This window comes from Neospora caninum, chromosome VIII (assembly GCF_000208865.1).
Source record: "Neospora caninum Liverpool complete genome, chromosome VIII".
NCBI lineage: Eukaryota > Apicomplexa > Conoidasida > Eucoccidiorida > Sarcocystidae > Neospora > Neospora caninum.
In genome coordinates, this window is record NC_018395.1 from 948662 (window position 1) to 963177 (window position 14516).

General features: G+C 55.1%; 1 protein-coding gene across 1 annotated transcript in view; it reads right to left on the minus strand.

Annotated features, from left to right (window-relative positions):
- NCLIV_031230 (GI17927, related) overlaps window positions 1–14516 on the minus strand; it is a gene marked incomplete at both ends in the record, with an annotated part of 35378 nt that overhangs the window by 14655 nt on the left and 6207 nt on the right. Inside the window, 20 exons of the mRNA XM_003883319.1 lie at window positions 381–842; window positions 1573–1733; window positions 2173–2321; window positions 2652–2804; window positions 3250–3520; window positions 4049–4267; window positions 4598–4758; window positions 5074–5310; window positions 5848–6105; window positions 7046–7446; window positions 7704–8264; window positions 8805–9008; window positions 9527–9703; window positions 9921–10187; window positions 10714–11000; window positions 11503–11633; window positions 11988–12125; window positions 12451–12721; window positions 13337–13473; window positions 14079–14288. Coding sequence (XP_003883368.1) covers window positions 381–842; window positions 1573–1733; window positions 2173–2321; window positions 2652–2804; window positions 3250–3520; window positions 4049–4267; window positions 4598–4758; window positions 5074–5310; window positions 5848–6105; window positions 7046–7446; window positions 7704–8264; window positions 8805–9008; window positions 9527–9703; window positions 9921–10187; window positions 10714–11000; window positions 11503–11633; window positions 11988–12125; window positions 12451–12721; window positions 13337–13473; window positions 14079–14288 — 4855 coding nt within the window. The remainder of the gene's footprint in view (window positions 1–380; window positions 843–1572; window positions 1734–2172; window positions 2322–2651; window positions 2805–3249; window positions 3521–4048; window positions 4268–4597; window positions 4759–5073; window positions 5311–5847; window positions 6106–7045; window positions 7447–7703; window positions 8265–8804; window positions 9009–9526; window positions 9704–9920; window positions 10188–10713; window positions 11001–11502; window positions 11634–11987; window positions 12126–12450; window positions 12722–13336; window positions 13474–14078; window positions 14289–14516) is intronic.

Here is a 14516-nt window from a genome sequence, read left to right on the forward strand (position 1 = left end):
CGAGACTACCCCCGCGCCTGTTCAGAAACCCTCCGGCATCCAGGGGCAGAAACCGAGGTCAGAGCCAGAAAGAAGACAAGCGTCGACGGGCACGGGCGTCTCTTCCTTTCCACCCCGCGCGCACTTCGAGCCCGTATCTTCGAAATGCTCAACGAAATGCCACAGTGCGCCCAGTACACCGTGGACATATACACATCCACATATATATGTATATATATATATATATATATATATATATATATATATTGGGAGTGGGACGCGTTGAGTATTGTCGACCGAGACGCGAATGCTTTGCCTTTTTTCTGGTGCATGGGGGCGCCACAAAGACGCTTCGACGTGGCCATGGGGCTTCTGATTTCGCGTCTTGCGGCTCTGCTCACCACGGCGTATCGCTCGACAGCGCGCACCCACATGCACAGCGACGTGGCTGCTTTGGACACCTGGTTGACTTTCTCGGGCGTGAAGTTTTCCGAGGCTGTGAACTTTTGCACTTGGGCGAGGAGGCGACTCGGCACGTGGTCGCGGTCAAAGTCGCGGAGTTGCTGCAGCAGGCTCGTCTCGTTCAGCAGCTTTTTCGCCTCCTCCCAAGTTTGCTTCCGCCCCACGAGCAGGCAGACAGCCTGCAGGACGGTTTCAACCAGTGCGGGCGGATTCAGGAAGGACTTCAGCTCCTGGATGTCCTTTTTGTCGAGGGCGTCCAGCGCCTTGAGCGCCGCCAGCAGCTCTGGCAGCACGCGGTTGATGTCGCCTTCGCAGTCGTCCTTGATGCTCTGAGCCTCGGCCCTCGCGGCGTCGGCGGCGCGGCGTTCTGCGTCGCAGGCGCCTTCCACCTCGTCCGCTCGCTGGGAGGCAGGAAGAGCAAACGGAAGAGAACCAGTGGAACGCCAGGTGGCGACAGAGAAAGACAATCAAGGCAATCTCGGCCCTTCGCGGCGTGACTCTGAAGCGAAGAGAGACGCGAATCGGGAGAGGAGCGAGGATAACAGTGGGCCACAGGGAGACGCGCAGTGGCGCTGTGGGGCGTGCGAGACGTGAAAACCGTACTTGCGCATAGACACAGACATAGCGGGAGCGAGAGAGAGATACGAGGACACGCGAAGCGATAGGAGAAGTGGCGAGGAGACAGCAGGAGCGGCGAAGAGTGCTCGGAGTTCGCGGCGTTTGCGGAGTGGGGCTGAGCCTGCTGGCGTGTGGAGAAGGACGGGCTGAACCGCGGCGGGCGAGCCGAGTCACCACGGCTGCATGCACACACTGGTTTCGCCTTTTCGACTCCAGGAAAGGGCGCGCGCAACAGTATCGATGGATTCGGAGTGAGCACCTGTCGTCGAGAAGCGGAAAGTCTCACGCAGTGTGTCTGTCCTGGGGGGATCAACGAGCGCTGGCTAGGTGAACTAATCACGTTTCATAAATACAATCAGTGAAAGCTCTTTTGATTTCCCGGAACGGAGTACGAGCAGGCTACACACGCGGAGAGGAGAGAAGAGCAGCGGGCAGGAGAGGCCGCAGTTTCCCTCCCTCGTTTCGTGGCCTCGAACGCCCTCCGTTTTCGCCTCGCCTTCGCTTCGCCCTCACCTGGCGATCGCGTTCCAGTGCAGCCATCAGCTGCTGCGTATCTCGCTTCGATGCCTCGAGGACCGGCTGAGTCTTGAGAAGGTCGTGCTTGAGTTGCTCAACCAGTTTGGTTGTGTCTTCTAAACGGGAAATGCCTCGGCGGTAGCGCTGCGTCTTCTCCTCTACAAACTCGGACACGCAAAAACAACACCACTGAAAAAGTGCCGGTCAGACGGACGACAGAGGAGACACATCCGAGACAACGGAGACAGTGGACACTCATGGGACAGAGGGCGAGGCCGGAGAGAGCGTCGGGGAGACACATTGGCGAGCGTCGCGAAACGGAGAAGGCGAGACAGCGCAGCTGGAGATAGAGAAGCGAGGGTGCAAAAGACAGTAGCCCTTTCTCTTTCTTTCCCTCGTCCTGTCTCGCTCTTTCCCTCGTCCTGTCTCTACGCCTGATGTTTGTGGGAAGCTCGCACGTTAGGTGGGGAAGCAGTCAAAGGCGGAAGCGACAGGAAGGCGAGTGGTCGGAAGACGGACGACAGTCGATCCAGACTCTGGAGAGCCAGAAGGGCGCGCGCACGCTTTTCCCCGTTCGCGGGCGGCGGGCGCTCTTACGAATGACGGCTGTCTCGGTTTCTCGCAGATGAAGATGCGTCTGCAGAAACTGGACGAAACTGCTCCCTGTCGCGTACGCCCGGTGGCCAGGTTCCCGGCAGAAAGCCTCCTGCGCAGCGACCGCGCTGGCGTGGATTTCGGAGGAGACTCTGGACAAAGGGCAGCGCGAAACTTCGGGGATCGGGCGCGGGCTGGAATAAGGCAGCCAAGGCGGGTCCCCATTCTCCAGAGGGACGGATGTGGCGGTGCGCGTTACGAAACGCACCTCGAATATAAACCGCGGAGAAACAGCAAAGCCCAACTCGTATCTACACTTGCATGTCGCAAGGGGCGATGCTCAGGTGCACATGCGCTCCATATATATATATATATATATATATGTATATATATATATATGTATATATATATGTATATATATATATATATATATGTATATATATATATATGCAGTTTGAAGATTTATGCGTTTGGATGCTTACGCGCTAAGAGCGGCGACGTCTTGGGGTGGAATCAGGTTCGGCTGCTGTGTGTACAGATGATTCGCGACGCAGACCAAAGCTTCCTTCGGCCACGAATCGAAATAGTCGACAGTCGTGCAGCTTCGCAGTCCCGGAAACTGTCGGCACCGAGACCTGAGACGTCATCCGGAACAGGAGAGAAACCGTGATACCCAGCGACACAGAAACACAGAAACAGTCGCAAGCAAGGAAAACACAGTGGTTGTTCGTGCGTGTGTCGTAGCGAGGAAAATTTATTTGCACTTGATTCTCTCTGCGTAAACGTATGGAAAGGTACGTGGGTGAAGACGCGCACACTGAGTATCCATACATGTGTTTAGCTCCATGTATGCATACGCAGACGGATGTATAGATCTGCATATGCGCTTATGCATGTATTTATGACAGTATGTATGTAGATGTTCGCTTCAAGGCAGGGACCAACCGTCGGATCAACGAACTCGGCACATGTATTTCTTCACGTGCAAATCTCCAGCGCAGGCCTTAGAGCGAGAGTTGACAGGGACCAAACGGAGAGTCGCCAGTTGCGCCTCTTCCGTTTCTCCGTGCGGCTCCTAACCTTAGCGACTGCCCGACAGGGGAAATGGCCAGGACGACGTGCAGGCGCTTCCGCACGGCTTGAGTGAAGCCCAACCACTCCGCATCGGAAAAGGCCGGGAATCCGACCCCTGGATGTCTGAAGCCCAGTGAAGGAGCCTCGAAGGTAGGCGAGCTCCCTCCGAGCGTCTCTTCTGTTACCCAGGAAGAAGCGGGCGGTTCGGGCCCGCTTCGGCGACCGGCAAGCAGCAGGTGTTCTCTTTCCTCTCGATCGAACAAGTCGGGAATCTCCCCTGAAGAGAAGGCAACGAGGACAAGGGGAAGCGGCGCGCACGGGGGCGAGAGATGAAGAGAGGGGAATGCGCAGGGTCTGTTTGCAATGGTACAAAAAGGCGCTGGCGTCGCGAGGGACTGTCGGGAAGAAGTGCCGAGGTCTCGAGCGCGCGCGATGACAACCAGCAAGAGATGAGGGAACTCAGGAAGAAAACAGAAACCATTCGCGTCCACTTCCCGTGAACGTCTCACGCGCCTACGGGCGGTCACGAGATCGAGAGAAGCGAAAAAAACTTCGTTTTCTTCCGGCAGCTTCTGCCTCGCTTTGCTTCCGGCCCGAACAGCCGTTTGAGGCTGAGACGCAACTCATCCCGATGCTGCGGCATGTCCCGGGATTGCCGGCGTCTTTCACAGATGAACGCTTTTCTCGACGCTCTTCTCTCTTCTATCGGCGCGAGACCCAGGCATGCACCGAGTTTCCCCTCGTGCTTTCTTGTGAGTTTGGAAAGTGCTCATCGCCTGAGCCTCATTTTGTATTCTCGCTCTACCTGCGACCATCAGACTGACGAGGTCTTCGAGAAACTGCTCGTGGCGAATTTGCGAATCAGCTAGCAAGAAAACGACGGGCTTCTTGTCGGAAGCGAGGTTCTGGAGAACGCGCTTCAAGTCTTGCCTGAAATCTGCAGCCCCGTAGCGACTGCTCGCGTGAATCGTGTAGAGCGTCTCGTCAACCACGTGGGCGGCGATGTGCGTCAAACTCTGCCTCCCTGAGGAGGCACCCGCAGAAAACCGGAAGCGGAGACCAGATGTCGTTCGCAGTCTCGGGCCGCAGCTTACACAACCAGGCGTCACACGGTCTCGACACGTAGGTCTCGGGAGGCGAAGGAAGTGGAGAAAAGACAGTTGGGAGAAGAAACAGTTGGGAGAAAAAGGCGGCGGAAGGAGATAGGGGGGATACAAAGAGTCCGTTTAGGTCCGAAAGGCGTTCGAGGTTGTTGCGTGCTCCAGCCTGCGCAAGCGCGGCATTTGCGGCGCCTCTCCGTCGCCTGGGCGTCTGCCAGAAAACGCGGAAAATGTCTCGTGACCGCCTCGCTCACCGCAGCCTTCGACTCCAAGCAGCAGCGCGTTTCCGCGAGGCAGCGCAAGAATCCGACAAAGCCTGAGAAGGTGCTTGCGCGCGTCCGCAAAGAAGACAAAGTTGACCAGGGGTCTCGCATGTGGCGACGGAGGCGGGTTGAGTTGGTACTCTTCCAGAGCTCTGAAGAAAACAGACTCCCAGCACAGTCGCGTCCGTGTTTTTCAAAAGGGACGAAAGTGCGCTCGCGTATGTGCAACCGACAGGGAGAGGCAAGAACCAGATCTCTTACTGTCCACTGCCTGCGTGCCATGGGGCGGAAGGTGATCCAACCTCCTGTGCCTCCGCTCATACGACTGACAGAGGGGCGCTAGAGATATGTCTCTCTGCAAATGTCCAGGCCTGGTTCGTGGAACTCGCGTCAACGGGCTCTGCTGCGAAAAAGGAAAAGTTAGAAAGCTGCCTCCCCGATCCGGGTCTCGCCTGGGCACTTCCTACCGCGAGCAGGCCTGTTCGAGTTCCCGCCCGTCTCCGTCCATCAGCTTGTAGGGCCCTGTGAATCTCCCGGAGTGCGACAAGGCGGTGAACACGAACGGGGAGGAAGCGACAGCGGCGGAGGCGGCGAGACCCAGATGGCGTGAGACTTGCCGCGTTAGAAACTCGTGAAGAAGAAGACGGTCCGACGAAGACACGAGGCCGTCTTCAAATTGACGGGACGTTTCGTGGAACCACAGTCTGAAGCAGAGAAGAACAAGCAGATGGTTATGGGAGACGCCGCGGATGTCTGTTTGTCTTTCGGCATCCTGGCGCGTAAATATCGAGAGTGAACAAGAAACTGCTTCTGGCGGGCGAGAAGGATTCCTTCTCTTCAGGTGCTTCACCAAAAACCGTAATCACAGCGTTTTCACCGATTGGGGATTCTCCGAGCCCGTGCAAAGCTCGCGTGTGCCTCACGGGTTTCCATCTCGTCTCACTTTCTTTCTATTTCCACAGAAACTCGTTTCGCGTGGCGATTTAAAAGCATGCAAGCGGCAACGCAGAGTCGCCGACAGAAACATCTGGAGCTAGAGAGACCAAGAAATCGCGAAACAAGCACAGACCTACACCCGTCCACGAAGATACGTCCCGCATGCATGTACATATATATGTGTATGCCCCTGTTCCATGTGAAATTGGGAAAGTACGTGGATGCTTTTAAACGTTCTATTCACAGATACACCATATTTATATTGGTGGAAACACGAGCGTGGGGAGGTTCCTGTCGTGGCGTACTTGACTAGCGTTGCGTCATCGGTGATGGCATTCCGGTCGCCGAGCATGATGCCTTGCAGGACGTGTGCGAGATCACGAAGGTCCGAAGTGTAGTGCGGCTTGAAAGGCGTCGGCAGAAGAAGCGGGGGAACTTTCAGATACGTGTCGAGCGTGAGCGTCACGAGTTTCTCTCGCAGATCCTCCAAGGTCGGGAGATTCCGCGTCATCCACTCCCGAAGCAACGGCCCAAAAACGAGGTCGAGGGAGTCAAAATTCCAGCTGCAATGCCAGAGTGTCGCAACCTGCCGGAGGAGCCTGCGCGAGGCCGAGGAAGTGACGAGCGAAAAGCAGCGCAAGCTCCGCCGCGCCCACACAAGCACAAGAACGCATTCAGGGAAAGGAGGGGCCGACCCCAAAAAAGTGCCTTGTCAGCATGAAAAAGTACTTTTCGGCGTGCACATGTGTGCCTCGTTTGGCTGCTCGTGCGTTTGGAGGACGCCTCAAAAAATACAGAAACGTAGGCGTCGAGGGATATACATCTTAATCAAGAAACAACAATTCATAAATATAAGTTTGCTTCAGACGCCACTGGATTCGCAGTTGATCACGGGGCTTCACGCATGCATTCAAGTATATACATAGATATATATATATACATATATACATATAGAGATACATTTATACAAACATATATACACACAAATACTTGTGTGCTTGTTTGTCACCTTTGACACCTTCCCCCCCCCCTGCCGAGTTTCTCCCTCTGTGTTGGGCCAGGTAGAAAGGAAGGGAAACGATCTTTCCCCACTTCTGGAGCGGCTCCGGCGCCTGGGGAGAGTCTGTGCCATCCGGCCCTTGCCGAGGAAGCATGTGCGAAGCTGGTTTTCTCCAGGCCATTCGAATGCGTGGTGTGTCACATGCATATGTTTCTCGACAGAAGCGCGTGTCGGCAGCGACGCACATCGCTTCTGTAGAAGTGTTTGCAAGGGGCTGCGCACGCAACTCGAGACTCTGCATTCCTCTGCACAGCTGCAGAAAAGCACGTCTCGATTCGTATGGCCTTCGCCAACAGGGCCTTCCCTGCACCACTCTACGTACACGTGTCTAGATGCACACGCATGTGCACAAACAGCTATCTGTGCATCTCCCGCTCTCTCTACAGACACTAGATGTCGATGAAAAGGATCGGACAAATGCGTAGTGTGCTTGCCTTGGAGACATTTTGGGCCTGCCGCCGTGTGGCGGCGCAGCGACCAAGAGGAAGTGCGTTTCTTGGATGGTCTTGAACTGGAGGTTTTGGGGATCGTAGAAGCCGCCGCTGTCGAGAAGGTGCCTGAGGAACTCGAGGGGCTGCTGCGCGCCGGAGGCATCCGGGGTGGGCATGTTCACATCGTCGAGGTGGAGCAGAACGCGCGTCTGGTCTGCTGGCGGGCCGAGCGCGAGGCGGCGTCTTCGCACGAGGTTCCACTCCAGCAGTGCTTGCAGGGATCGGGCGCCCGTGCGCGCAGTCAGTCGCAGAGAACCTCTTCCCACCTCATGCGGCAACTCGCGCATGTACGCAGTCGCACTCGCCGTCTTGCCTTGCCCAGTCTCGCCACAGAGGAAGCAGCTCATGTCTCCCTAGAGCGACAGAGCGAGGCACAGCCGAATACGAGGATCGGTTTGGCAGGGGCAAGCAGAAACGTCGAGAGGCGAGGCAGAGAGACTGCGTGTCCCCGCGCGTGCAGAGGGCGGCGCGTGTTTTTAGGCCAGGGAGGGAGTGCGAGAACAACCGAGAAAAAACAGACGCGAGCCAAGAAAGCAAATCGCGCGCTTCTGGGCCCTCGGTCGCTTGAGAAGCGAGAAAGCAAGCGTTCCCTGCTCCGCATATGTCTCACCGCAAGAAGTTGGTCGAGGAGCATCTTCTCGGCGACAGTTTGTTCCGTGGGAATGAAGATTTCGTGGAGACTTTCCTGGCCTTCCAACTCGAGTCTCTCAGCAGGCACTCGTCCCTCGCTTTGCCGCCCCGCCTCGCCGCCCTCGCCGGTCAGCCTGGTGTCGGCGTCTTCTCCACACTCGTTTTTGTGTCCAAGCCTCCCTGAGTTCAGCCGCGCCGGGGGTGGCGGCCCGCGCGGCACCAAGAGCGAGCGCAGGGAAACGAAGCTGAGGCTCTCCGGGTGTACCGACAGCGCGAAGAGGTCCACGTGCTCCCCGAGCTCGCCGATTTCCGGGCATTTGGCCCGCAGCCGAGGCAAGAGAAAGCGAGAGAGTTTCGGGCGACTTTCCTCCGACAAACTCCCGCCCAGGCCCCAGACAACGGCAAGTGTCCAGTACATGGCCGAGAGCAACGCCTCTCGCTCTTCGTCTTCGCGTGGAAACACGGCCTCGTCGGACAGCCAAGAGGAAGTCAACCGGCAAAGCGTGGCGACGCGCGTCATGTCCAGCGAAGGGGCTGCCTCCTGAGAGAACGCGAGGACGCGCATGGAAGACAGAGCAGGCCAGAACCTCGACGCGCGCCTTTGCTCATACACGCGTTCGAAGGAAGAGATGGAAGGGGAGAAAGGAGGTGGAGGGGAAAAGAGGGTGAGGTTTAGGCGAGAAAAAGGGCAAGAAAACGTCGTTTTTCTCGAGGCTGCTTTATATCCGGATCGACACGCGCTCACGCGAAGCAGGACAGGCTGCGGGTGTGCCGTGGCATTCCACCGAACTTTTGTCGGGTGATTTGGTGACTCGCGACAGGGTCTGTGCTTTCTTTCTGCCCCCAGAAACGTCTCCTCGGGACTCCGAACGGCTCGGTTCTACACAATCCTCGCCGCAACGCGGCGGCAGAACGCCCGGGCAGTCCTTCGGCGGGGCCCGGGGGCGCGGCACAAAAACCCTAGGGAGAACAAAGGGGAGAGAGACAGAAGAGAGACAGGAGAGAGACAGGAGAGAGACAGGAGACAGCCAGGAGAGACAGCACGACCAGAAAGGTGTTTGTTACGTTTCTCCTCGCTCACCGTACACTCGTTTTTTATGAAAGGGAGTGCATCCATGCAGATTTCGAGTGTCCATCTCCGCAAGTTGCTGGCGTAGGAGGGGAACTCCTTCTCCAGCTGCTGCGCCCAAGACTGGATGAAGGCGTCGACTCCCCGGCGGTCTCTGTCCTCGAGGTAGACGACGCCGCAACGGCTGACGGTCGCAGGCGAGGCGTTCGCCAAGCTCTGAAAGAAAGCGAAGGCAAGAGAGGAGACTCTCGCGATCGCAGGAGCCGCGAGCGGCAAGGCGAAGACGCTGGGGTGACTGCGACAAGAGAAGACCCGACGAACAGCCGTGAAGGGAAACGGAAGAGCCCTTTAGACCTGTGCACGGCAAAGACGCGAGAGGGAGAGAACGTGCCAGAAAATCCTTGTGACCGATAGCGTAGAAAACAGAACGGGCATTGGAACCTGCGACAAGGAGTCCATCTTGGATGGTGGTACATTGGCGGCGAAATGGACGCCACGCATGCGACTCTTAGGATGAAAACGGCATGCATTAGGCTCGCTGGTGCTCGAGGCAGGTGCGACCATGGCGTGCGGTCGACGGGCGTCGCCTCGACTTTTGCGTAACCCGCGTAAAGAGGCAAGGCCTCTTCTTCGGACGCCGCTGAAACGAGGTGCGTTCCCTGTTCTCGCCTCTTCTTTGGCGGGATTGCCTTTGCGCCCTGCCTCCCTTCTCTCCGCAGTTCTTTCCGACGTACATCGACTTCAAACACAAACGTCAACGACGGCGGCAACTTCGTCCTTTCCCCACTGGTTAGACACAAAACCTTGTTGTCGTCAAGCGCCGAGTTCAGGTTTTCGACCCACAAGGCGTCCAAGGGGCCGTCGAACACGAACCATTTGCGCCCTGCCTCCTGCGCGGCCTTCCGCACTTCCTGCACGACGCGCAGACCCCGACAAGGTGAACAGAGAGAAGCGTGAGAGCATGCCCAGAGAGAGACAGAACTGTTGTAGAGAGACCGAACCTTTTGCGAGAGAGACCGAACCTTTTAAGAGAGAGAGAACCCCTTCCAGAAAGAGAAAGAACAGTTCTGAACGCGAGTGGCAGCACCTTTTCACAACAGAGATTCCTTTGAGAACATCGACGCCCACCATGCCGACAATGCCATCTGTCCATTCCTTTGTAGCCTCGTTGGTTTCGCCAAACAGGGAAGCGAGCTCGAGAGCCTTCGGATTCACTTTGACGATCCGAGTCGCTCCTCCGGCATCTTGGTCAGTTGACAGGTTCTGCCTTTCGCTCTCTTGTTCGCTTTCGCCTTCCGTCTCCTCGCCATGGCCCACGGACCTTTGCGCGAGATCGGTCATGGCCGCCGCCAAGACTGAAATGCACGAAGTTTTCCCGGTCCCCGGTGCTCCCACCTGAAACAGTTGGAACGCGCACAAGAAACCGCATTCGGCATTCTCGTCGGCTCAATGGCTCGCCGCCCTCCGCAGCATTTCAAACCTCTGAGAAGAACTCCCCTGGACAAACGCCCTGATATCTACACACTCGACAGAACGTCAGAAGAGAGAAATACCATCCACTGATCCTGACACCCTCGGCCCAAGGCTTGAAGCCAGCAGTGGCTCAAATTCGGTGTGTTTGCATGCCTTCTCCTGGATATAAACACAAGCATATATACATGTATGTATCGTGAGGAAGAGATGGACATTGACATGGACTCAGGCATACAGAAAGCGGAGATCAGCTGGATACGTGGCGGGAGACACACACACACACACATACGCATACATACACCAGTACCCACGTCGCTGAGCGTGTGTGTCTGCCGGGTCAAACGGTAAGGTGGGCGTCGAACGAGGAGGAGGGAGGCCTATATTCGGATATATGTGAAATAGCCGACAGATGCAAAGTGCGTTTTCGATGTGTCTATCGGCAGCTTACCACCATGACGCCGACTCGCGCACTTTGTGTCTCGTGAAGCTGCAGCGCCTTCGTCACCATCGTGTCCGAAACTTGCATGTCTCTTCTTCTCAGCTCCGCCTCTATGGCCTTCTTGAGCAGCAGAGACTGCGGCGCACCCACAGCGCACTCGGGGAAGGTGTCCGAAACGAGACCGAGGAAAACGGGACAGTCTCCCTCCAGCAACCTCGGTAGGGTCGTCGCAGTCACGGCTGTAACGAGGAGATAATCTTCGTCTGTCGTGGCCAAAGTTTTTTCTTTCAGAGAGGCTGAACGGAAAAGCAGGCGAACAAAAGCCGCCTGGAGCGCATGCAGAGCGCTCGGCGTTCGACTCAGACTTCAGGCGGAAATCTCCAGAGTCGAGGCGACGCAGGCCGCCTCGCGAGACGGGGGTTTGCCTCCGGGAGCTTGAGGTAAGGAACTCGATCCGTCCGGAGGAGAAACTATTTCCGAGTAGGAAGCAAAGGCAGGAGGGAACGTAGGGCCGAGAAGAAGAGGGAGACGAAGGGAACAGGTGAATCCGAAGAAAAGGCGAGGCAAAGATAGGAGAAGAAGCTGCACGCCCAATCACAAGCTCTGAGGGGCGAAGAGAGAGCAGGAGAGAGGAACCGTCACTCAGAGAGAAAGAAATAACGAGAGCGTAGGGCGAGCGAACGAGGAGAAATGAAAAGGGACGAGCGAGGGGGAGTGAACAAAACCTCAACAGAGAGGAACGAAAAACGCCTGACGAGCTCCAATTAAAAAACGTGCTTTCCTGCCGCGGTCTCTCACCGGCGCGCGAGAGAACAGACTTCACGGCTCGCATGCCAAAGTCGTAGTGAGGCTGATCACTCAGCTGCTTCGCCGCAGCCTCGAAGACAGTGATGAGCTTCTTCGCCAGCGTCTCGGCAGTTCGGAAGCCGCTGAGAGCAATGCAAAAAGGGGGAAAACCAAGTCTCAGCCAGGACCCGACTTGACTCGCCTGAGCCCACGAGCTCATTCACACAGAACGCAGAGGGATGAAAGCAATCTGCCTCACGACTCAAATTATATTATCTCTGCACACACATAAGCATGATCATACATCCATGTGCGTATATATATACATATATACATACACAAAAAGATACATATACAAAAATATACATATATATATATATATATGTGCATTTGTGCGATGCAGTGTGTCGTTTTGGTTAAGGGAAAATGGCTTTTTTCAGCTTGTGCAGTCGTTTCGCGTGTCCGTGTGCCGCGGCCGATTTACGGTGGTCGGGTACCTCGAAAACAGCGTAACTTCTGCGATTCGCACGAGGTCTGGTGCGACCATTGCGACGGGCCGGAAAAGAGACTTCAGATTTTCCGGGAGTTCTGCGCGCCCCGCGTATCCTGGATTCATCGAGACGAAGACGCCGTACCTAAACCATCGAAAATACCGACACAGACACACAACTCATGCATGGCAATACAGATTGATACACATGTATTCACCTAAGTACATGCATATATACACATATATACACATGTACATATATATATATAGACAGATATGGTCCTTAATATGTCCACTTACTCGGATTTGGATGTCTATTTCTCTGTACGTGGTTTTAGGTTTCGATCGAGCTTTCTTCGACCTCACGAAACTGCTTCACACGCATCTGGCGCCTCTGCATGCGTATGTGTATGCATATGAACCAGTGTCCTTTTAGAGGTGAACAGCGGTGTTTCGCGAGGCTGTCGCACCGTTTGTTGAGCCGAATGTTTCTGCCTTCGAACTCGAACTCGTCGAGATTCGCTCGTGCCGCTGTCTGTACACTTCGCATTTGCTGGGCAACGACGGACAAGACTTCGACGTCAATTCGATTGAATTCGTCAAGGCAGGACCAGGCGCCCGCCTGCGCCAAGCCGCTAAATAGCCGCGATGTCATTTGACAGTCGAGCTCGGCGGAGCAGTTGAACACCACGCACGGAACCCCGACGGCCTTCGCGAGGTCTTTAATCGTCTCGGTTTTGCCTGAAAAGGAAAGGGAAAAAGCAAACAGACGCGGCGCTCAGCGCAGTCTAGCGCATGCAGAGGACCCGCCCAGGCAAGGTATGAGTCCTGGGGCGAGGCAAATGCGCGCCGCAATAGTCATGGATATCTTTGAAGTTTAACGCCGCCCGCCAAAGGATGAGACGCGCGGTGAGGTTCGACGGATCACGGTTCTCGCGAACGACAAAAACAACGAAACAGACAGGAAAACGATTAAGAACAGACATACGAAGTGCAGGCATTTGAATATATATATATATATATGCATGGGAACATCGTTTCATTTTCTGTCACACTCACTGCCCCGTTCCCTAGATGCCAGTCACACCCTGCTACGAGACTTCGCGATGGAGAGACGCGTGTAGAACTGTTTCACTAATGTATATCCCTACGGGCATATGTGTGCACATATAGACACATGAAGTCCTCCAGGTGTGCTCGTGTGTTGGAACATGCTTCCTGGATGTATATATATATATATATATATATATATACATATGTACACATGCAGGCATGCATCCCTGCATTCATCCTTAAAGATTTTTCAAAGAAACCGGTTCGTGTTCCCTCTTCCGGCCTTTGCTCCAGAAGACCCACCTGTGCCCGCAGGCCCTGTTGTCGCGCCTCCATACGATAGCCGCAAAGCTCCAGTGAGGGTCAAGAAACATTTTTCTGTCAGAGGCGTGATCACCAGGCGACGCGGGCACTCTGAAAGTTCGTACGCGTACTGGAAGCTGTACGAAGGCATTTAACGAAACAAGCAGAAACTCAAATGGAAACGCCGGTCTGTACATGCAAAAACGTCAGATATATATATATATATATATATATACATGTACACATATATATACATATACATACATATATATATATATATACATATATATATATATACATATATATATATATATATACATATATATGTAGGCATGAATTCCTATTTGTGCCCCCCACACGTTTAAACAGAAACATGCAAATATCTCCGCGGAATCTGATTGCAGTGTGAGTGGGTATCGCCAGGAGGAGAGTGGAGGCGTCGCTCGCTCGGGGGTTGACAGGGAACAGAACGCTCTGTCCGGGTGTCAAAGCCTAGAGGGGTGTCAGAGGAGAGCCCGAGACTGGAAAGCTTCAGAGCGGAGCTGCGTCGCCTGACTAGTTTGCAGATTTCTCTCGTTGGTCTTCGCAGTCTCGGTGTCTTGTCGTCTGCACTCTGGTTTTCTCCGCGTCCGGGTCGCTCCGCGCTGTCGGAAAAGCCGAGGCGTCTGATGTCTCTGCCATCGACGTCTCTCGCGCGATTCCCCCGCCGAGTCGATGCAGCGCGTCTCGAGCGTTCACTTACCTCATGTCCTGTTGGCGAACAAAGCAGTCGTCGACGTCGGAATTCCAGTAGTACCGAAGATGTTTTTGCCACTCGAACTCGGAAGACGACGCACACTTTGCTTCTTCCAGGCTCGCAACCACGTCTCTGCGGTGCACGAGCTGCGTAATCAAGGCCTCCGCATGCGACGTCTTCAACGGGAAACCCTTCCGGCGCTGGAACACCACCAGTCTGAAGACAAGAAAGGGGGGGAAGGAACGAACAAGAGGGACACAGAGCAAGGGGGAAACTTGTAGAAAACCGTAGCGTGTATTTGCGGATACTGGCAAATACACGCACCACGCACGCATCGATCCATATATATATATATATATAGGTATGAAGGCGCTATCGATCGAAAGACAGAGATATGCATGAATCTGTGTCTATGCCTAGAACTAACTATGTGTGTGTATCTTC